We start from the raw sequence: 24,233 nt of genomic DNA, 5'->3' as shown, positions 1-24,233 counted from the left end.
TAAGGGTAATGCTGAGAAACTTCCACCCCACCGGGAGTATGATTGCAGGATTGAATTAGAACCAGGTGCCAAGTTGCGGTGCAGTCGAATTTATGCACTCACTGAGGCGGAATACCAGTTCCTGAAAAAATATTTGGAGGATTATCTAAAAATTGGATTTGTACGTCCATGGCAATCGTCAGTTTTCTCGCCACTGTTTTTCCGGCCGAAAAAGGACGGCACCTTGCGCCCATGTATTGACTACAGAGCGTTGAATCTTCTGACCATCAAAAACTGTTATCCACTACCTCTTATCTCCCAGGTGTTGGATCAGGTGAAGGGGGCGAGGGTTTATACGAAGCTGGATCTTTGCGGCGCCTATCATTTGGTGAGCGTTGCTGAGGGAGAGGAGTGGAAAACGGCGTTTCGCACAAAGTATGGCCTCTACGAATATCAGGTGCTGCCTTTTGGGTTGAGCAACGCTCCGGCAGCTTTTCAACACTTTGTGAATGATGTATTAAGATAATTCTTGGATTGTGTGGCAGTTGTCTATATTGATGACATATTGATTTTCTCAGATTGCATTGAGAATCACATCCCACATGTGAGAGCCATCTTGCAGAAGTTGTTAGAGAATCATCTGTACGTCAAGCTGGAGAAGTGTTCATTCCATGTGAATCAAGTGGAATTCTTGGGGTTCATCCTGTCTGCGGAGGGGTGGCTGTGGACCCATCAAAAGTGCAGGCAATTCAGGATTGGTTATCTCCCAGGAATGTAAAGGACATTCAGAGTTTCCTTGGCTTTGCCAATTTCTACTCAGGTTTATTCCAGCCAATCACGCAACTTCTAAGAAAAGGGAAGGCGTTCATCTGGTCAGACGAAGCGGAGGAAGCTTTTCAGTTTCTGAAAAGGGCGTTTGTTTCGGCGCCAATTTTGATGCATCCAAATCCTGAGGAGGAGTTTTTTTGTGGAAACTGATGCTTCCGACTTCGCCACTGGTGGGATTTTGTCACAAAGAAATAAGCTGACCGGGCAACTCCATCCTGTGGCTTTTCGTTCAAGGAAGTTATCAGAGACAGAGTTTAATTACTCCATCGTGGATAAGGAACTGTTGGCGGTCAAGGAGGCTTTTCAGGATTGGCGTCATTATTTACTGGGGGCTAAGCACAAGGTGACAGTGTATACAGACATTCGAAACCTGCAATTTCTGAAGTCAGCCAAAACTCTTACCCCGCGCCAACTGAGGTGGTCTCTGTATTTCTCTGAGTTTGACTTTGTCATCACATACTAACCGGGAGTGAAGAATGGGAAAGCAGACGCTCTATCCCGAATGAACTGTTCGGAGGACAAGAGAATTCCAGTGGAGGAACCAATTATTCCATTGGAGAAAATTGTAGGAATAATCCATTTGGAAGATTTCGCCAAGGAAATTCGGCAGCATTGTCCTCTTCAGGATCTGGAAAAATGGACAGCGGATGATAAGAGAAAATCCATCAAAAACTCCCTGCCGTATTATGATGACGCCTTGTATTTACCCACCTGTGAGTTGCAAAAAAAGGCCTTAGAAGCTTGTCATGATGATCAGTTGGCGGGTCACAAGGGAACTAAGAATACCTTGCAGTTGATACAGAGACATTTTTGGTGGCCTGGTAGGGCAGCTCAGGTAGGGCAGTATGTCGAAACCTGTGAATTATGCATAAAGAGTAAACCAACTAGACAGTCCCCACAGGGTCTATTACAACCACTTCCTAATGCTCCAGGTCCCTGGCACACAGTATCATTAGATTTGATAGTAGATTTGCCACACAGCCAGGGTTACACAGCCATTCTAGTACTGGTAGAAACCTTCTCAAAAATGGGTCATTTTGTCCCCTTAGAAAAGATTCCCACTGCTCCTCAGTTGGTAAGGTGATTCAATCAGCATGTGGTTCATGCTCACGGTATTCCACAAATCATAGTTTCGGATAGAGGAGCTCAGTTTGTGTCCAAGTTCTGGAAAAACTGTATGCATAGTTTGGGTGTGGACACTCGTCTCTCAACCAGTTTCCATCCAGAGACTGATGGGCAGATTGAACGTGTAAATCAGGAGTTGGAACAATATCTAAGACTGTATTTGATGTAGCAGGAAGGGAATTGGTCTGACCTGTTGTGGTCGGCTGAGTTCGCTTATAACAATGCTATACACGCATCCACAGGGTTCACACCGTTTTCTTGAATTATGGTAGGCACCCAACTTTGATGCTAGGGAAATTGATTGAGGAGAGCCCAACTGTGGTTGAGTGGATAGCGGGCATTAAAAGGTCTTATCAGCAAGCACAAGCAAACCTTACCAAGGCAAAGTTATCATATAAACAGCAGGCAGACAAAAAGAGACGTGTGGGTGTGGAGTTTGCAGTTGGGGATCAGGCTTGGTTATCCACCAAGCATTTAAAGCTGAAGGGTAATCGGAAGTTTCAGCCAAGGTTTATCGGGCCGTTTAAGGTTAAAAAGATAATTAATCCAGTGGCAGTGAAATTACAACTTCCAAGTAGTTTAAAAATTCATCCAGCTTTTCACATTTCCTTGCTAAAAAGAAATCCACCGCATGTCCGGCATAAAGGGAAACCAGCTTCAAACAGAATAGAGTCTGAGGAGGAATTTGAGGTCAGCAGAATCTTAGACTCAAAGATGTCTAGGAAAAAACTGTACTATTTGGTAGAATGGAAGGGATTTGACCGGAAGAGAGGTCTTGGGAACCCTCAGATAACGTTCATGCTCCAAGATTAGTGAGGCTTTTCCATAAAACTTACCCTACTAAACCAAAATTGGGAGGGACCCCTTGGGAGGGAGGTACTGTCAGAAACCTAATAGCAGTTACAGGTTCAGAGGGCAAGACACAGGTGAAGCATCATAGATCTAAAGGGGTAAAAGTACTGCCACGCTGGAAGAAAAGTTTTATTGTGTCCAAATTAATGTTCAGACAGTGTTTGCGGTCACTAGTGATTATCACCAGCATGGCCGTCAAATGTCCCGAACATGCAGTTCAGAAGTGGCAGTCTAGCGGTAGTGGTCGCGCGACTGTCGAGCCGCTTAAGAACTGAGAAGGAATTTAGAACTGTGCACTTCAACTGAATTATGCACTGGGAGCGTGCGTTTCATGAAGCCTGCAGTTCGTTTGTGAGCAAGTTGAATTTAGAGCCTGTTGTGGAACTTTTCGTCTTGGTGACATTTTCAGCACCACCTGACATTCATCGCATGCACAACGAGGGAGCAGAAATCAGTCTAGCAGCGGATTTGCCACGAGTATTTCCTCGAGTCAAGAAGTAACTTGGGGTACCGTGAGTTATACCGGCAACCTGGTCTTTTAGCTCTGAGCCCCATCTGCTGGTATTATTTGACATTTGTTCTTGTGTTAACTTCATTCTGGAAACTTATTTTTTGAAGACTTGTACAAGTATCCTTGCTATCTGGTGTGTCTCATTTAGTGACTGCAGCATTAGTTTTTTCTCTTATGAACATTTACAGTAGTTGAAGAAGTATTCAACAGGACCGCTTTATTTTCTGCAACAGTTTAGACACTATTGGTAAGTCTAGGTCTCAGGACTGGGTTTGGGTGTGTAGAGGGTTAGCTCATATAGGTAATACTTATGTGTGTTTGCAGACACAGTATACCCTAACCACTGAGTATAGAAGTCAGTCTAAACTGCATGGGAGAGAAGCTACAAGCCAGGCTTTGCAGGTAATACAAGTCTCCATTGGGTATTGGATATAAAGTATACATTGAGTGCAGGTGTTAAGTTTTGTCTTTATACAGATGCAGTATTCAACTTCACCAGCGAAGAAAGAAGACCAGAGAAGCAAGTTCTCTATCTGGCAGTCTCTCTCTCTGTCCACTTCCCCTTTCCCCGCCGCTTCAGCAGTTGCGCAGATTGTTATTTCTGGCGGCTTCGGAGGTGGATGGGCATTGGGAGCATCGTCAGCTTCGATGGAATTCAAGTGAGCTATCTGACACTGACCCATGCCTGCACCATATTTTCAACAAAGCAAGCTCCACCATCACACCCCATGTTCGCAAGATCAACAGCTCCTTCAAGACTGCCAACTTCCCAGAGAGCTGGAAGCACGCCGAGATCAACGCCCTACTCAAGAAACCAAAGCAGACCTCAAAGACCGCAAGAACTTCCGGCCCATCTCCATCCTCCCATTCCTGGTGAAATTCATCGAGAAGATTGTCAACAGGCAACTGATCTCCTTCCTCGAGAAGAATAACACCCTGGACCCATCCCAATCTGGATTCCACAGCAACCACATCACCGAAACAGCCCTCATCGCTGCCACCAACGACATCAGGGCTATGATGGACAACGGAGAAACTGCGGCCCTCATCCTCCTGGACCTTTCAGCTGCCTTTGACACCATCTGTCACCACACCCTTCGCACATGCCACCACAATGCAGGGATCTGAGACAAAGCCCTGAACTCAACCTCCTCCTTCCTCACCGGCAGAACCCATAGTGTCCGCCTCCCCATTCTGCTCTAAAGACACCAAGATCAAGGATTGTCCCTCAGCCCGACACTCTTCAATGTCTACATGGTACTGCTTGCCAACATTGCCTGATTGCACAACCTCAGCATCATCTCATACGCCGACACTAAGTTGAACCTCTCCCTCACCAAAGCCCCCACCACAGCCAAGTCCAATCTCCACAAAGGGATGAAGGCCATTGACGAATGGATGATGAACAGCTGCCTGAAACTGAACTCAGACAAGACGGAGGTCCTCATCATCGGATCCACTCCCTCAGGCTTGGGACGACTCATGGTGGCCGTCCGCACTGGGAGCTGCACCGACACCCACTGAACATGCACGCCACCTGGGAGTCATCCTGCACTCCGCACTGTCTATGACCCAGCAAGTAAACCCATCTCCTCCTCCTGCTCCAACACCCTTTGCATGCTCCACAAGATCTACAGGTGGATCCTTTTCGGAACCATAAGGGCGGTCACCAAGGCCCTGGACGATGACAACGCTCTCTACGCAGCCAAACTACAGGAACGATTACAACGCATATAGAATGCCTCTGCACGCTTCATCCTCAACATCCCCCAGCACATCCACATCACCTGAAAGACCTGCACTGGCTCCCCATCAACAAGAGGATCACCTTCAAGCTCCTCACCCACACTCAAAAAGCACTCCACAACACGGAACCAGTGTACCTCAACGAACTACTCACCTTCTATACTCCAAACCGCCAGCTCTGCTCCACTGACCTCACCCTTGCCAGAGTCCCCCGCATCTGTCGAGCGACCGCCGGTGCCAGATCGTTCTCCTACCTCACTGCAAAAACCTTGAACACTCTCCCCATCAACCTACGACAGACCCTGGAACTGTTGGCCTTCAGGAGACTCCTCAAGACCTGGCTATTCGAGCAGTAGCAGCACCCCACTCACCCCAGCCCCTCTAGAACCTCACGGGTATGTAGTGCATTGATTGATTCATTGATTGAATGATTGACATCAAGATCAAGGTTGGGTTTAAGCTGGCCAGTGTGTCCTGAAATTCTATTTTGTTAAGAGTATTCCACTTCCTAATTATTCCCCCCTCAACCATGGGGATTTTGCTGCTAGTAAGTATCGTTACCGTTATTAGGTGGTGATTATACCATATGCTCTTTGATGTGTGGCCGAGGAAGGATACCTGCTGGTCAAAGTTTAGGTTTGGTTAGGAGATCAGTCAATTTAGCAGAGTGGGGCCCGCCAAGTGTGTTATTAGACCTATAGTTGAAGTTGCCTATTAATAGCATTTTAGCGTAATTCGTTACGAAGTTGGTATTTTGTTCACTCAGCGGAAGTGGGACCTGGGGCAAGTGCTGCGGAGGCCTGTAGACCAGAGCACAGATGAGCGGGGCAGAGTCAGACTCTAATTTGATGGCAATATTATCTACTTCAGGGAGACTTATGGAGGTGAGGGCAGTGAATTTGTGGTATTGGTGAATGATTAATGCTACTCCGCCGCCTATCTTTCCTTGCGGGCAGTTAACTTCAAGTATGTACTAGTCGCTCGTTAGAGCAGCCTGGCTGTCAGGGGTAGAGTCAAGTGTCAGTCAGGTTTCTGTTATGAAGAAGATGTCTGGTTTTTCAGACGCTAAGAGGAGGAATACATCAAGCTGATGTTTAACTAAAGAATGGGTGTTTAGAAAGCATATTCGTAGTGCCGAATACCTGAGTCTATTAGTTCCTGGTGATCGGGGGTTATGGGAAGTAGGTTCCGAGATTTCAGGAAAGGATCTCTGTGTCCGCAGTTTTTTTTGTGGCTGAAGAGAGCCCATTTAACAGGATTGAGTGCATATGACACTGAGTTGTGTTGTCAGAGGGCCCGATTCAAATAACTAGCTTAGGACAAAATCCTAAACTTACTACCATTTTGGTATTCACAGAAGTTAAGAGTCCGAACCTGAAAATGTCACGTTTCGAAAGTTGCCATTTTCCTGACACAACCATTTGGTGTCTGAAGCCTGTTCCTGGGTCTCATGGCTAGGTGTAACTAGTAGTTGGTATTTGCGTTTGGCTCCCAGGTAGAGAGAATACGGGAATCTAGGTGTTAGCAGGATGGACCCCTCTGACTTAACGAGTCGGAGAAGCTGTGATCTATCACACATGCACATTACAAAGGCTCTGCCTGAGCACTCTCAGTCAGGGGACAGAAACCTCTAGAAACACCTCCTACTTCAAATTGGGTATGGTGTAAATATTGGACCTTAGACCCCAACTCTTCAGTACACATTAGGACTTCAGACAAAGAATTGCTGTGCTGCTTTGCTGCAAGAAAGACTGCCTCTCTGTTGACCGGATGGGCGGCTGTGCTGCCTTCCTGACTTAGTGGGAAGGATTTTATCTGCATCCTGTACCCAGGATGCAGATCACATCCTTCATGTGACCACCAGAGTGACTCCAAAGCCTCAGGGACAGATCAGACTTGAAACCAACACCTGAACCCTGGCAGCTGTGAGTCCTGTCTGCCCAAGTGGTGCCACAAGAGTCTGGACCTGTGTAATTAGTCCGGAAGGTGCACTACCAACCCAACTGTGATGAAAGCAAAATGCACGTGTCAAACACCAAAGTCCACATTGGGACCATTGCGTAACGAATCTTTGATTCAGACCTTTGCATTGCTGCCAGCAACCTCCTACGAGCCGCGGCTGCACAATGCATTCTCCTTACGGGTTTTTGCATCCCACGCCCCATGTCAACGGCATCCCCCATGATAATGCAAGGCTCTGCATTGCAAGCCCCGCAGCTGCTTTTGAACCAGCCAATGCATGATGCATCTTCAAGGCAGGACTTCCCATCATAAGGCCCTCATCAACGATATCATTGATGACAACACACAAACTTGCATTGCATCCATGAAGCTCCTAAGAACCACTGCTGCACAACGCACCCTTGACGTAAGACCCTGCAACATAACTAGCTTGGTCCCTATCGCTGACCGGTGCTCCAACACAGTCAACCTGAACGTATGACGGTGCAACTAGACAACCACAATTAGTGCTTTGTACTTAGATTTTGGTTGTTTTGGTTTTAAAATATGTTTTGCATTTTATTCATTTTTACTGTATTGGCGTGGGGTTTTCCTTGTTGTTTCATTTTATTACTGTTTGAAGTGGTGCATAAATACTTTACACATTGCCTCAAGGTTAAACCTTTAAAGCTTTTGTGCCAAGCTATGGGAGGGTTAAGCACCGGTTAATTTGGGGTTTGCTCATGACTTCACCCTGACAAGGATGCTTGTGTAGCATTCTACCTCCTCAACCAGTAGCCCATTGTGTAACCCTTTCCAAACATGAAAGAACTTTGTTCACCAACCTTTGTGAGGTGACAGGTGCATTTGTCAACACAAAGGACACCACTCACTCTTAACTGAAAGTGGACTTCAGGAGTTGAAAAGGCTGACCTCTCTTTAGCTCCTTATATGAGGCGTATCTGCCAGTAACCTAAAGTGAAGTCAAATGCACTTAGACACCTGGCAGCCCCCAACTTGTCTATGAGCTTATAAGCTCTGGGCATGTGGAAAGCACAAGTCTCTGTGACTTAATTTAGACCACAGTAGTCCACACAGAAAATCATTGGGTTTGGCTTGGGTACCAGAACCAGCGGACCTGCCCTATGCACTACTACAGGGCTCAAACACCCCCAACTCTAGCATGTTAACAACCTCAGACTTTAAGCCAGATATGACTTGATTTGAGAACCTATAAATCTTTCTTTAGAAGGGCAATTGTGTCCACATCATAAGTATACCAAGGAGTCAGACTTGAGATCCTGTTCCTCCCCTTCCGTTCAGGTGTCGAATGGAGGTACCGACGGACAGAGCGGGGCCTCACACTCCCGAGCGGTTGCCGGGTGAGATGAGGTCTTCATCCACACAACGCTGGGAAGAAGACATGTCTCTTCCCTTCCAGTGGACTCACATTCTTTCAAGTTCCTGGTAGCTATGTAACTTGCTTTCAGTACATACTGTTATGTTATGTCACACTTGATACAAAAAGTTTTTTTCACAGTTGCAGTAGCCATATTATATTTAAAGGTCCTGAAGAAAGCCAGGGTAATTCCCTATTTGGCTGAAACATGTCGACCGTTCTGTATAATTGCCATAGGGTAGTCTTACTACTCGGCATGCTTTTAATCTTGACACTTAGTCTTTCGTTCTGAACCTATGTCTGAGTCTGAGTAGTCATTTTTAAGTACCACCATCATTGTAGCACTGCACGATATCTCTGCATTGAGTTTCATGGCTAAAGTACTGACATTTACTCCTACACCGTCAATACTAAGTCGGATGTGGGGTTTAATGCTGTACTAAACCCTCATATGACGTATTCTCCAGCAAATGGCTGGTCTGATGGGGTTTTATTTTCAGCCTATGTACCTCAATGACAGGTGCTCATACATGCTTTCAAATTTTGTTCATGGTTTTTCACATAGCTGGACACCATTCCCTTGACTTGGTTTGCTCTCATTTGTTTTGAATCCATGTAAACAAACCAGCAAACATGGCCACCTTCTGATAAAGGTATATCAAAGGATGTGGTTAAGGCCATGACACTTACCAAATTAAAGTTAATGTGATTCTTTTCATTCACTGCATTTTGAAATCATATGCACTATTACATCAGAAAAACACCCCACCTCATGCCTGTTAAAGCTAGGTGCAGTACAAATGTTTGTCATTTTAAAAAGTGGGCTGTGATTCTAAAACGTTTGGGAAGCACTGCTCCAGAGACATTAACAAGGGCCAAGAGAGGTGGGCAATTCACCCTTGAACTGCCTTGCCTTGGCCAAAAGCTATCAGGGTCTTAAAAGAAAGTCCCAGACTTGGCCAAGCATAAGGTTCAGGTTTTGCCACCAAACCACTCTTGCCTACTTGCAAAGGGTAAAGTGGTCAAAAATGCCAGAGCTCTGGTGTACCACATCTAATTTCTGCATTGCCCACATGTGCTTCCCATCCAACCTGTTTTACCAACATGCAGGAATGGGTTTTATGGCTTACCTGGGCCCCACAACCCACACTCTCCAAACACTCTATAGTGCACCTTGTGATCTTAGTACTGCCAGCTCCTCAGAGTGATCCTAATATTAAGCTACAAATAGGTCATCTTAGCCCTGTGAGAGCTGTGAACCACTGAGAGCACTCACTGTTCAAACTGCTGATATCCCTCTGTGTGATCTAAGTGCTGGGAGAACCATGGCGAACTGACAGCTCTACGTCACTCAGATCAAAGAATCAGTGCGTCACTACAGCACAATGTAAAGAGCTGGTGAGTATGGGCAGTTAGGATAAGCACTTTGAGCCATCTCACCTTTCTATCCAAATTCAGTTAATATTTGACACTCAGACAGACTTTGCTACACATGCCTGGAACTGAAGGCAATTACCGGGCAACACACTTTTGTATGATTAGATACTGGTTTACTGACACACAAATCAAAGCTTCCTCACTCAGATGTGAGCCTTTCATGAATGTCATGTATTTACCCTACATAAAAAGGAATTCACAATATCTTATGCATTGGGGTCCATTTGAACTTCAGTGTCTCAGTTTGTATAGAACGTAAATCCCAGATGTGCAGCTAGGATCTGTGTAATTGTGTGTGTGAGAGCATAAGGATGGATATGTGTGTGTGTGTGTGTGTGTGTGTGTATGGCTGTGTGTCTGTCTGTGTGAGCAGTGTGTGTTTGTCTTCATGAGTGTGTGCATGTGTTTGTTTTTTATGTTCGTTTACTCTCCCTGTTTCTGAGTTAGGCTTTATTTTTCTGACTTTTGACATTAGGTTCCCAGCTCCTTCTGCAGCGAGAGCTGCCCTCCTGGCTTCAGACAGGCTGCGAGGAAAGGGCAGCCCATCTGCTGCTTCGACTGTGTCCCCTGTCCTGCTGGAGAGATTTCTAATAAGACTGGTGAGAATAAGATCTTATTAGTATTATATGTAAACTAAGACAAGGTTAGGCCAGCATTGACATGTTGATGAGCTGATAACATGGTGGTATAACGCTGAGTCCATGCAAGCAACATGGTGCCCACTGCCTTGTCTAGGCTTGGAACAGTAAACGCAGCAGAAGTAGAATGCCAGGTCTGGGAGCATCAGATTAACTGGACTGGAGATGTCACTTGTGCTCTTTAGACCTAACACTTGTCTGTAAACAACTCCTTTTCGTGGACACATGATAAAGAAGACCCCCCCCCCCTTCCTTCACCTTTCCTGGGGTTTTACTTACTACTAATAATACTAGTTTATCCAACACTTGTATTTTATACAGAGCTGGGTTCACACTCTATTAGTCAATACACAGATCTATACCCTGCAGTAATCAAAGGTCACTCACTGGATTCACAGAACGATCATACATCAAAATAGAAATTGTAACAAGATGCTCCACATATCACTGGAAATCACATTGATAATAAATGGATAAAAGAAAAGATGTGAATGGGACATGGCCATGAGCCCAAAGGAGCAGGTCGCACTTCAGTGGGGTTCTGGCTTGGCCTTCCCCAAAGAGTGGTTAACGTATGGCCTGTGACCTAACTGTGAATACAGCGGGGCTCAGGAGGGTCCTGCAATGATTGAGATGGTGAAGGCTGTCCTGATACCTAGCAGGCCCTCTGCAAATAACAGTCATATGCAAAGTGAGTAGAGTGCCAAAGAGGCCATGGTCGAACAGGGGCATAGGCAGCCCCGCTGCAACATGCTCTGGTCTTTATGACCGGGAATGGCAACGGACATGTGAGGCAATTGGAAATGATCAAGTGAGTGCCCACTGGTCTCCTCTCTTTCCCCCAGTCTTTACAAAATGGAACAGAGAACAAAGGAGAAAGGCTGCATCCCGAGATGGCAGTTACTTCACAGAGCAATAAGCGGCCATGCTGTGATGAGCATCTCAAACAGAGCTGTGGGGCACAGCATCTGTGTCTGAAATATCAGAAATGGGCAAATGCCTGCTGGCACCCTCACTGCCTGGACAGCTGGAGGGCCCACGTATGAACAGAATTACCTCTGAGCTCAGAACAGCTAGAAGAGAGTTGCCCTGTCGAGAAGAGTTGCAGCCCTGAGCACTACAACACAATAATGTTTGGACGCAAAGGTATGGTGACCGGGGTGCTCCCTACAAGGGCAACAATAGGAAATTATTTCCTCAAGAAAAGGCACTCCTTTTGTGATAAGGTGAGTTGGGATAAGTTGAGTAATAAGTTGAGTGGCAGTATTTTTTGGGGGGCTGATCAAGTGCGATTTATTGATTGAGTAGGAGACAGATTAAACACACGTATGGTGGTACCTCTCTCCTCCCATTTAGGAAGAAGCTAAAATACCTCCTCTTTGCGGAAGCCTGTGGCACAACTAACCAAATCACAACACACTCTCTGGCAGACATACCATAGTTCGGCTCTCTCTCACAGCGCTGAGAGACCTGGCAGTGATTATGAGCTCTAGAAATTCCAATCCCAATTACAATTACAATTACCTCTTTGAAGACATATGAGCGGACCAGCAGCATAAGCAGGTAATGATTGAACAGTAGCTGGGCTTACAGGGAAGCCCAACTGATGCAAGCAGAGAATGTAGAGTACTCATTGGCTAATGGGCACGGAGATCCATCTACAGAGCAGGAAGCAATGTCCCCTATTTGTTGGCAATAATAAGAACAGGTAATAGACACACACCGAGTGGACTTCCAGGCAGAGACAAATGGTGAAAAATAAGGTATAGAAACATCCAAATTGGCCTCAAAGATGCTGAGGTGCAGCAAATTAATTTTGTTTTGATGTATAATGCCCTGACTGCTAGGGAAGCTGTGCTGAAATGACACAATTGCAAATTTGAGGTCATACTACAAGCAATCCTTGATACCAAAAATAAATAATTTGAGACGAAGTTTTATGCAGTAACTGCTGAATGAAAAGGTCACAATCAATACATTTACACTGTCGGCACTTCGATATATGGTATGTGAACTAGATAGACAAAGGAAATGTCTCATTGGGTAAATGGATTAGAGGTTACTGAGGTTTGTTAGCAGTGCAATAATGGGTATTCTCAGAAGCAGTAGAAGGCAGTGATACAGAGGAGTATTTTGAGAACTGGGACACACAAAATATTTTCAACAGTACACCACCTCCGCTTTTTAACCGGCAAGCATCCATTACTGGGGGCCCACAGAGACGTTTAATTGAAGTTTCCTGAATCATTGAGATTGCAAAGATTATAAGCACCCAGATAACATTGCACATAATAGATTGAACATATCTTAAATACATACATTATGTGATTTCACAGCATTAGGGCAGAGGATGTCCGAAGAGATCAAAGCTCATTGGATTCAGGGTCAGAAAATGGACATAAAGTCTTAGAAGATAACAGGGATGGTCAGAGTGAACTGGGGACTCTGAGTCAGGGCCCGGACTTGACGCCCGTGACTACTGAACTTCTCTCATGAGAGGGTTCGATTGGAAAGGTGGAAGCTAATGGATAATCACAGGCAAAATGCAAGGTTAATCTGGGAAGCTATTGTTGAGTCTGGATGGTGCAGCACATATAAAGAACATGGCAGACCTACTTGATCAATGGGTTACCGAACAATTTTTGAATGGATAGTGAGTCAATCTGGAATATGAATTTTGTATATATAGTTGTTCCTGAGGACACACTCAAACTGAACTTCCAGGAGGGAATTCTGCATGATGGGTTCTGCTAAATCCAGCTGGGGGAAGGGAAGTAACAACTGAAGGCATTATTCGAAAAATTGTTATGCTAATCTCTAAGGTTTTGGCAAATATAGGATTGAAGTAGCTACTACTGTCGGCTGAGGCTGGTGAGTTGGGGCAAGGGTGACCAACAGATGACTAATATAGGTGCAGATCCAGGGGCAATGGTTCATGGAGGCAAAGTAGATGGCACAATTAGGAGGATATAATTTTCTCAGGTGGAATGGCATAAGGATGGATGCCCCAGCAAAGAGACTTTAAGTCTTGTTGTACCTAAAACACAGGAAACCTCAAGTGGCATATGTACCGGAAACCCACCTGACAGCGACTGAGCTCGGAATGCTGCAAAGGAAATGGCAGAGGCACTTATGCAGAACCACATACTCATCTTTTTCCATATGTGTTGGACTTCACATAAATATATACTGAGGGTCGCTATGTGATGTGAAAATGCCTTTTGATAGGTGCACCGTGAGCGCTAATGTTCATATACAGTCTCTAGTAAGGATGCCTACAAGGGATTTTATTTAGATCTGAGAGCTCTTATTTTAGAGATTCACATCACATAGCGACTCTAAGAACTCTTGAATCTAAATAAAATCCCTTGTAGGCATCCTTACCAGAGACTAATACTTTTGCCCAAGCCTCCAAGGGTATATTGGGTCATCACACATTTCTATTAAACAATGTTCATATACAGGCATAATTTAAATCAGATGCAAGATGTAACTGAGCTGAATTCAGCACTGTTAACCTTCAGAGATAAGGTGTTTATAGGAGGGGATTTTAATATGGTAACAAAGGGGTCATTTGATTTGGTTGAGTCAGTAGAATCTGATTCGCAGATAGGGGAGGCTCACCCAGAACTCATGGAGTTTTCTGTCTAATCACTGGTACATGAAATATACACTACACTAGACATATTATTTGACATGTGGAGATAAGGACACACAACATACACTGTTAATCCATCATTTACTGTTATTGTCCATTACAGTTGCTGAACTCATTTCATAGAGACCTTCTTGGGACTGCAAAGTGCAAGATGAAGCTGTTAGGGTGGAGGAGGGGTGCCACATTGACAAATATTTAAATGAAGATGAGGGGTCCATATTGGTGCAACAAAAGTGTGTGATACATTTAAAGTGGGTGTACAGAGGGTGCATTATTGGGAATGTGTGGCCAGGCAACACTTGAAAAGCTGCCAGCATGGTTGGCACACACTGAAGCAAACTGGATCTCAAAAAGTGCCCTCCGTTCCACTTCTGGACACAAAGTGCATAGGCAACACCAAATAAATGACCTATTTGCTAACTACTACAAGACCCTATACGGCGGGGTGGCTGATACCAGTGGACAAGGGTTTATATTATATTTGAGATTGATCTCGCAGACCACCATGTCAGTGACCCAACTAGAAGAACTAGACTCACCAATATTAGTACAAGAGATCAAAGTGGCTATGAATGAGCTAGAAAAAGCGAAAACACTGGTGCCAGGTATATTACGGGTAGAGTTCTATGCAACATAAGCATGGATGATTGCTCCCAAATGTTTAGCTATGCATAACAATGCTTAGGAAAGGGTAAGACACCGATGCACAATAACAGAGATAATTGTAGTGGTACTGCCCAAACAGGATTGGGATTCTCTTGATGTAAAGTCTTACAGGGAATTGTCATTATTAAATGTGGAGTAAAAAGTACTACTTAACATATTGGCCATTTGATTGGCACAATTGATGGCAGGCCTCGTTCAAACAGACCAGAGTAGAGTTATACTAGCGTGGAACACAGATGGACTTACAGCACTTTTTGTAATCTTGAACAAAACTCTGAGAGCTCTGCAATGCCGATGGTAGTGTCATTAGATATATAGAAGATGTTAGACACATTGCTAAGATAGTTCCTGTTTGTAGGTAAAAGAAAGATGGGATTGAGAAGGGTATTTACAATGAGTAAATCTTACTCGATAGCCAGGGTAAATGGAGGAGCGCTCTTTTCCTAGTGGGTGATATCTAGTTGAGCCTTTTGTATTTCTGTTCTATGGAAGTGTGGGGTGAGTTTGGCAAAAAAAAATCCTTTACCCTGCAGTCTAAACTACACAGTGCCTTTAGAATGCTGTCTCAACAATGGCTGCCTTGCTAGCATGCATTGTTTTACCATGCAAGTCTTAACAAGAAGTTTAGGGAACAATTGGCTGGACTGGTGTTCGATTTAAAAGCCAACACCTACCCTACTGTTGCGTAGACTGGAGTCAGAATAATAAAATATTATTCGAAGTCCAATGCTTTCCCTAAGGTAAGCCGTTGTAATGAATTGTGTACTAAAGGAAAGTGTAGTAAAGACACGTTTGGTGTTTAGACCATTTTAGAAATAGATGTATCTGGTTGGCAGGCTTGGACCCTGTCCAAGTCGGGACCCTTCCTTCTAGTTAGGATAAGGAGGATTACACTTCTAAAATAATCCCTGCTCACCCCTTTGTATCTTGGTGTGAGCAGTCAGTCTTATCTAAGAGGCAATGTGCAAAGCATTTGCAAATAACACACAGTAATACAGTTTTAGGAATCCACCATAGTGGAGTTTTTACTTTTGAGTTAAGTCACAAAACACTTACTTTCCTTCACATATACTGCTTAGGCACCCAAGAATAGCAAAACAATACCAGCATAACCCGAATCTCTAAGCACTTTGCTATGATGGATGCACCAATTATAACACAGCTGGTAATAAAACACCAAATAACTCCTTGGAACTATGCCTGGGTCTGCAGGTATACAGAGTGATATCATCCACATACGAGGACACTACCAGTCCCTTGACCGTGAATCCAATGCTCCTCTTTGCCAATGGCTCTATTGTGATTGCAAAAAAGAGCGGTGATAATGGGAACCCCGGTTGCATGCCCCATGTAACTAGAAGGGGGTCAGAGATTTGCCTATTTAAGCAAACCATGCTGTACGGAGGGTGTGCAGATGTTGCGCTTGTTTGATAAAGCCAGGGCTATGACCGAGCCGGGCTAGAAGGGGAAAGAGGTATTCTCATTGCAGCAAATCAAACTCCTTAGTTGCATCAAGTAGGGCAGCAATTGCAGAGACACACAGCTCAAGGCGGTGCGTGACTGCATATATTGTGCGACGATTGTGAGATGCTGAGTGGCCAGGGATAAAGCTTGACTGATCCAGTCATGCTATCACAGGCAGGGGAGGCTGCAGTCCATTTGCATAGATCATGGGAAAGATTTTACTGTCCACAATTATTAAAGAGAGTGGTCGATAAGAATCACAGAGATTGGCTGGTTTTCCTGGTTTAAGGAGTGTAATGATACCTCTCTCTTTCAGTGAAGGTGGCGGTGCTCCTGTGTCAAGCGTGTCCTGGAACATGGCTCATCAGGAGCTAGTAATGAGGTATTCTCTTTTATAAAAGTCAGTGGTGAGCCCATCAAGGTCAGGCACCTTATGACCAAATAGGTGTCTAATTACTTGGTCAATGCCTTCGAATCAGGTAGGGTCAGAAATAGGAGGACGGGTAAGTGGGGAAGGCATCAAGGTTAGGTGCAAAGGGCATTGCCATCTTGAGCAGGCCAATGTCTTCTATGGGAATGGACGTGTCTACATAGGCATCATAAACATGACCAAGCTTGGAATGGGTGGGAGAGTTGTGATGCAGCGGCCAGAGCGACGGACTCAGGAGCACAGGGAGTGTGGTTCGTTTGCCGGCAGCAGCTCAGCTCATCGTCATGTGACTCTGGACAATAGCTGACCTTGTATCTTCAATGGCTTCTAGCGCCTTGAACCCCTTGATGGGTGATATGTTTGAGCTTCACAAATACATATTATCAAACCATGACAGCTGTAGAGTGCCTAAATATTTAACCGTTGCAGCAGTATCTAGAGGTTCAAAGGGTATATACGATATTTCCAAGTGTCTTGCTCTGGCGGCTGCCCTCCTCATACCTTTTAGCTTGAGAATGGTTGTGTAAAAAGCGACTTTCATAAAGGGCTTCCTCCTGGAATCCCGAGAGTTAGTCCCCGAGGCAGGCTAGGATGTCGGTGCCATCCTAGCCTGTAATGGAAGTAATGTGGTTCCAGAGACTGAATATCTCTTTAAATCTAGCTAGAGTACCCCTGATGGCCTTCAGAGACTTGAATTGTAATAAACGTGCCCCCTATTACCACCTTGAATGCCTCCCAATCTGTGGATGGTGATTGGACAGAGCCTAAGTTAGGTGTGAAATATTTCAATATGTCATCATGGATCTCCTCCCATAAGGTTGTGTCTAGTAGTGTTCCCTCTGGCAAGCAACAAGTAAAGGCACAAGGAGGCACCTTCAGAATCCATGCCATCAGCATGACTGTAAGGGCAAGTAGTAGGTGAAATAGCGAGGAGATCTAAGATTGGCTATCCCTGGACACCAGCAAGAATTCAAGTCAGGACCAAGCTTTATCAAAGATTAAAATGCAAGTGCCCTTTCGAGTCAGAGGGTGCACTTTTCCCCAGTCATCTAGCAGACAATTGTCATGGATTATCTTGTTCAGGGCTATAGGGACACATGGATGTGGACTTTGTGAGGCCCCAGAGAGATCCAATTGGCTATCTATGATGGCATTAAAGTCACAGATCCATATGAAAGCCCAGGGGCCTAAGCAGGAGATTTTTGTACAAATCCCAGAAAATAAGTCAGGAGTTTGTAGAAGTTGGGTTCATAGACTGTGGCCACCATCACTAGCCACCTATGCAATGAACCTGCTGGTATATTATTTTGCCCTTCAGGATCTGTGAGAGAGTTAGTTAACTGTCATGGGAGATCTTTGTGCAAAAGCACAGCAACATCCCTAGTGTAGTTTGAGTATGCAGGAGACTAAATCAGTGGCTCTTGTAAAAAGCAAATGGCTATTTTGTGTCTCTCTGAATAAGCTTAAACAATGCATGACTTTTTATAATCATTAAGCCTGCAAATGTATTTCGAGAGATATCGGCTATATTATCTCTAGGGGAGTGTCATATGAAGAGGTTGTTGGTGGCTAGTGTCATGGCTCAAGCAGTTGATAACTGTAGATTGAGAAATTGTGGCAGCATGGTGCCAAAAAGGGTGTGAATGAAGTCAGAAAACTAAACAACAGCATAAACAAAGCAATCCACAACCCCGCACACACACCATCTGCCCAATCAGGCTGCATTGCATTAGCCTCTGGCCCACAGGGACAAGGAAACACAGGGCGAACACCCCTGCATAGCTGGCTTTGTGGCCAGACTGAGGATGAATATGGCAAGCTCTGCCTAGGAGTTACCTTGCTAATAGCACAGCGGTCAAATTTATAGGAGATTAAAGAGATATAGACCACACCCAGAAAAACCCAGGGAGGCAAACAATTGAAGATGTCCTTCACTGTAGTCAATCAGTCATTATCTCTGATCTGGGCACCCACTGATGAGTGAAGTGAGTCTGCAGGGGACTGCAGTATCTTGGTTACATTTTTTGCAAATTTTAACATTAGTAAAAAAAGGTGCATTTTGCATTCAAATTAATCGTGCAATTTGTCAGGGTACACCCGCTTGTTGAAAGAGTTTTTGGGCAGGTAGGAAGTTGCGGCGGGCTGCTTGCACTGTTAGGGTGACATCTGGGTAAAATTAGATTTTGTTACCCTGGTTCTGAAGTGATCCACATTCATGTGCCAGTCACATGACTGCATCAGGGGTCTCGATAGCTCATTAAGCGTGCTACTATGAGGCAAACCAGTACACCCGCAGGCAACGTCGGGTCAAGAGAGAGATGGGCACACTCCACAATGAAAACCACCAACATAGTCCTCCATCTAGGTGATAGCTGTAGATTCTGGAATACCAGTGATACCGAGATTGTTTTGTCTGGACTGTGCTTCCAGATCTTCATTTGTAGCTTTTATAATGTTGAGACACTTGTCCATTTGCAGCAAATGTTCTTTAGAGTCTGTCTGGAAATCATCTAGACCCAGTTTCCGAGCTGGTCAAGTTAGATTTTGTGTTTGGTGATACATTATTTGGTGTGATCTGCCAGTAAGAAGGTCAATTTTAGATCCAATGGTTTTCAGTCTTGTTTCATCATCCATATATAATGCGCAGTGGTCTATATCCGGTGATCCCTGTCCCCCAGGCTAGCTGCAGTGGGCTTAGGAGCTTGACTCTAGTTAGCCTGGCGAGTGAGGCATCTGTTCTCAAAGGAGAGCTTGGATTCTTTGGTATTGTGTTTGTCCATGATGAGCAATGGGAGGTGTGATCGGCGTTGGCAAACAGAAGCAAGGAGCAGTCAAATAGAGAAGGGCAAGCCGGCAATCGCTTCCAGGTTGGAATAGAATTGCGAGATGATGTATTCAGCCTGGAGAGCTGAGGTTTGCAGAGACCCGCCTCACCCTGGGCACCTACCATCACAGGGGGCACGAGCTGACTCAGGAGTGGTGCTAGCGCCAAGCCTCTTCAGTTAGTGTGGCCAGCAACAGGACACCTGGAAAGGGTGTAGCAGGTGTGGTGGATGAGTCCGGATTTCATTGGCTGCCCAATGTGAGGCGGCACAGGGCCTCACTGGTATATTCCAGCAGGTTGGCAACTGTGTAGTGAAAGGAGACACTACGATATGTGTACTGTAGCCCTAAGGGAGGAATGCAATACCCTTTGGTATTGCTTTGTTTAGCCTTAGTTAGCAGGGTATGCCCAGACGTGAGTCCCTTGCTTACTTTGCCACTGGATTCAAGCTAGCCTGGCTGGTGACGGCTGATTAGACAGAAACCGGTCCCAAGATGCTTGTTTCTGGTCCATGGAAGACATGGCTTGGCAGTTCGGGCTGGACTGTTCCCTTGAGGCACAGGGTCAGACTGATTTGCATATGGCAATGTCTGAACTTGGGTGGTGGAGTGAGCTAAAGAATGATGATGGATTAAACCCAGATTAGTTGACTGGGGGTGAGTGCTTGCAATTTTCAACACCCAGTCCATCATTCCATTTGGTTTTGCTAAGGGAAAAATGGCCTTTGTGAGAGATGTAGATCAGGCGACACCCGTGGCTGAGTACGTACAGAGGCCCACTTGTTCATGGAGGCGTGGACAGCCTGGGGAGCAGCGCTGTATGTTACCTGCCGGAGCGTATTCCATCCCAGTAGCCAGCCCAAAAGCTGATTCCAGGTTCCACAGCAGGGTTTGCCAGGTCAGATGCACCAGCGCACCACTCAGCCCTCAGATGCACCAGCCCTGATGCCGGGGACCGGCAAAGCTGAGGGTGTAGGAGGCAAGTGGGAGACAGCACCAGCTGAAGAATGAGCAGCAACCCCACAGGTGACAGGGAGCCGGTGACCCTTCAGCCCTGCACACCCACTGGTCTAAACAGTTGGGCGTGGGCACACCTATAATGCCACATCCCGAGCCCCCTCCTCCAGGGATATCGGGAAGATGGTGTGCCCAAACATGATAGGGGAGAATCACGTGACACCCTTCCAGTACAGCATTCTCAAAGGGGCATCAGGTGGGTCCTGCTCATAGCTCAGAGGACGGAGCCAGCCTTGACCCCTGAGCAGCAATAACCAGCCATTGTGGGCACAGCACAAGGTATGGCGAGCGGGGGCAGCCCAAGTAGTAAGTTCCAGCCAACCGCAACATCCCATCCAGGCCACACCAGGCCCCGGGTGGACCAATTTCACATGCTTCAATATGAGCCTTGAGAGCAACGGCCCAGTTATTGCCTGCAGCAGGTATGTCACGTGTGTAGTGCAAAGACATACATCTGGTTTTACAGTGTCCGGCACCCCTGGAATAGCAGACGAATGAACATATTTGGAGTCCGACCGGCAGAGCCCTCTAAGGAGCCGCCATCCTGCTGCTCAGCAAAGATATGCCCGACTCACCCAAAGTGTTAATCTGTGATTGGAGGTGACACCTCTTGTCAAGAGTAACAACTAAATATTTTGACCTATAAATGATCAAAGGAATTCAATCTTTGATTTTGAAAAAACCTACTACCAACGAACAGATTATGCCTACTGAAACCACTCTGCATTCACTAGATCACTCCTGCATTATAGCCAATAGTTGTCAGAGTCTTCTCATCTTCATCAAGACCCCAACACTTTCTACATTAATCAGACAATCAAATTATGCAAATTGTTATTGTAAACAGGATTGTTGTTATTGTTTTTGTTTATTAGCTCATACTGTGTGCTAAACTCAAATTGATAGGCAGTCCTTGCACTATTTCATTTGCCATAAAATGCTTATTCACAGCCTCATTTTTCCTTTCAGATTCAGTTGACTGTTGGCTGTGTCCTGAAGACCAGTGGCCAAATGAAGGACAGACGCAATGTTTCTCCACCACTCTGCAGTTCCTCTCCTTTGGGGAACCTTTGGGGACAGCTCTTTCATTTTTAACCAGCCTTCTTCTCCTAATCACCCTGTTTGTTCTCTGTGCCTTCAGAAAGTACCAAGACACGCCAATCGTCAAAGCAAATAACCGAGTCCTCAGCTATGTGCTTCTTGTTGCCATAATGCTCTGTTTCCTCTCCTCCTTTGCCTTCATTGGCTATCCATCGATGGTGACCTGTATGCTCCGACAAAACTCTTTTGGTATTAGCTTTGCCATCAGTATCTCCACTGTCCTGGCAAAGACCATCACTGTGATTATAGCGTTCAATGCTCGCGATCCCACCAGCCGGTCTTCAAGGTGGCTTGGGTCCAGAATACCCAGTGGGGTTGTCCTTCTGTGTTCATTTGCTCCAGTCCTGATTTGCACAGTCTGGCTGCTTCTTGATCCCCCGTTCCCTGTGAAGATACAGATACGAGACACCACCATCCTCCAGTGTGACGAGGGCTCCGTTCTCTTCTTCTATCTGATGTTGGGATATCTGGGCTTGTTGTCCACTGTCAGCTTTGTGGTTGCATTTTATGCCCGTAATTTGCCTCAGAGTTTCAATGAGGCCAAGTTCCTCACCTTCAGTATGCTTGTGTTTCTGGCCGTGTGGATCGCTTTTATACCTGCATATCTCAGCACACAGGGGAAGTATATGGTGGCCGTGGAGATCTTTGCTATCTTGTCTTCAGCTGCTGGGTTACTGGGCTGTATCTTCATTCCCAAGTGTTATATCATCCTCTTGAGGCCGGACTTGAATACCAAGCAATACTTAATGCAAAAGACCAGCTCTAGCAACAACCTATAAAGTGCACATGTGAATTTTGTGTTTTCATACCACCGCACGGCCCTCTTCATCGGATCATCGAATATATTACATTGACCAGCAGAGAGAATACAAACCTAGGAAATTTAGATTTCTATATAAGTCCTATCTAGGATTCTAAATGTAACATTACTTATTTAACACTGAATAATGTACACTTTTTGTTCTGATCTCTTGTTGATTGTTATATAGACTCAGAATACAAAAGAACAACTCAGGTGCCACATGTGGATTGGAGGAAAGATATAAATCTACTGAACTGATGCATGGGGTTGAATCTTTATTAAAACAGGTGTGGGGTACACATACCCATATAATCACAGGGTATTTCTACTCCTCCTTTTAGTGGGGATTGTAGGAAGAGGGGAAACAGGTTTCTAAACTGCACCTTCCCGTGGGTGATTATTTGGAGCACATGGGAAATATTTGCCGCAGTGAAAGGAACAGAAGGGAAATTATTTCAATTTATTGTACAGCAGGCAAATCTACACCGATTTTTTAATGTTTTATGGAGACCCACCCCTGGAGCAGTGAGAAAGTTGCCATCCTTCTCATTGTGCAGTGTGTAGGGACACAATGAGGGGCCTGTTAAAAAAGGATTCAGGGTATCATCCTTCCCTAGTTGAGCTACAAACCTCTTCTGCTGAAAAGGTAGACTGCACCCTTGGGACAACTGTGACTGCATCACCATGCCTGACCAAAGGCGATGTTGGGGCGTAAACAATAGTGAGACTAGCTCTGTAGGGGTAGTGGCTAGTAGAACAAAACATCGCCAGCATGAACTATATCCATCCATAATTTAGCCTCGCTTACTTTTTTTATGTCTGCCCCCATGAAATGGAAGAATGCTATTGTAAAATAGTGGAATATTATGCAGTGAGGCTAGCTAGACTTCACTATGCAATAATCTCACAATACCGCAAACAGTTCCTTTGGATTTATACTAATAAATCCCTAGGTCAGTCCTGGTAGTGTGGCACAGCACAGTCAGGCCTCGTTAGAGAAACAAGACTTTGAGAGTACCAACATCGATGTCGATAGAGTTGCCTTTGCTGCCCCTGGTGCTGAAGAACAGGAGCTGCTGTGAGGAATGGGATGGAAATTCACAGGTGAGGCAGGTCGAGGATGCTGCAGGGTTCCTTCAAGGCACAGCATCGAACCAAGGTAGTAGTAGCCAGACTGTCCACCAAGAAGCCATGGCAGAAGCAAGTTCAGCCTTTGGTCACTGCGATGGGTAAATAGTAGCCGCTCAGAACTTGCTGGAGGTTAGTACTACTTATCTCACAATCCACTAGAACATGTACTTTTGGGTGATTCCCTCGGTTAGCCAGATGGTTACTGACTCTTTTGATGTGGGTGTGGTTTTGGCTTCAGGCTGCAGGGGCCTAGTACCTCTAGTCCAAGGGGGTTCTAGAGCTCCCTTTGGCTTGCACAGGGGAGTACCTCTTTCCTGTAGAATCAGTTTCTGGTCCAGGACGAGTCACAGTTGAGCAGTTGAGGTTGTCACAGGAGCAGACTTTGCGTCCTTTAATTTGTTCAGGCCCTGAAGTTGCAGCCTCGGGTCTCTTCTTTGTCATTTAGTTGAAAGTCAATCAGATCTGAGGTTCTGATGTCAGAAGAGCTTCTTAAATCATTTATTTTGGTGCTTTAGGGGGGTGAGAGTTAGTAGCCAATAGACTACTATCCCAACAGCTAATCTGCCCATGTGGTCACCTCTGTTCTGTTACTTTAAAAATAGCAGAACCCTTCTTCGGTTGTACAAACCAGATAGCCCACCCTAGGGGTGCATCTATACTTTTGGGGATGTACACCTCTTGAGTA

The 24,233-nt window shown here is 45.3% G+C and overlaps 1 protein-coding gene across 1 annotated transcript; it reads left to right on the top strand.

Moving 5' to 3' along the window:
• The first annotated feature begins 1,309 nt into the window (after positions 1–1,309).
• LOC144751995 (vomeronasal type-2 receptor 26-like) lies at positions 1,310–22,394 on the top strand. Its single transcript, XM_078639953.1, has 2 exons — positions 1,310–1,520; positions 21,484–22,394. Exons 1-2 carry the CDS (start codon positions 1,310–1,312, stop codon positions 22,392–22,394), a joined length of 1,122 nt encoding a protein of 373 aa, XP_078496079.1.
• Positions 22,395–24,233: the final 1,839 nt, after the last annotated feature.

This window comes from Lissotriton helveticus, chromosome 4_2, assembly GCF_964261635.1.
Source record: "Lissotriton helveticus chromosome 4_2, aLisHel1.1, whole genome shotgun sequence".
Classification (NCBI taxonomy): Eukaryota; Metazoa; Chordata; class Amphibia; order Caudata; family Salamandridae; genus Lissotriton; species Lissotriton helveticus.
Note: the sequence above shows the minus strand (reverse complement) of the source record. Positions and strands in the feature narration are given on the sequence as shown.

Bases quoted from the DNA above. Each gene is read 5' to 3' on its own strand.
- LOC144751995 (XM_078639953.1), top strand. From the start codon at position 1,310: ATGAACTGTTCGGAGGACAAGAGAATTCCAGTGGAGGAACCAATTATT. The intron at 1,521-21,483 runs GTGAGTTGCAAA...TTTTCCTTTCAG, and splicing joins CGCCTTGTATTTACCCACCT to ATTCAGTTGACTGTTGGCTG.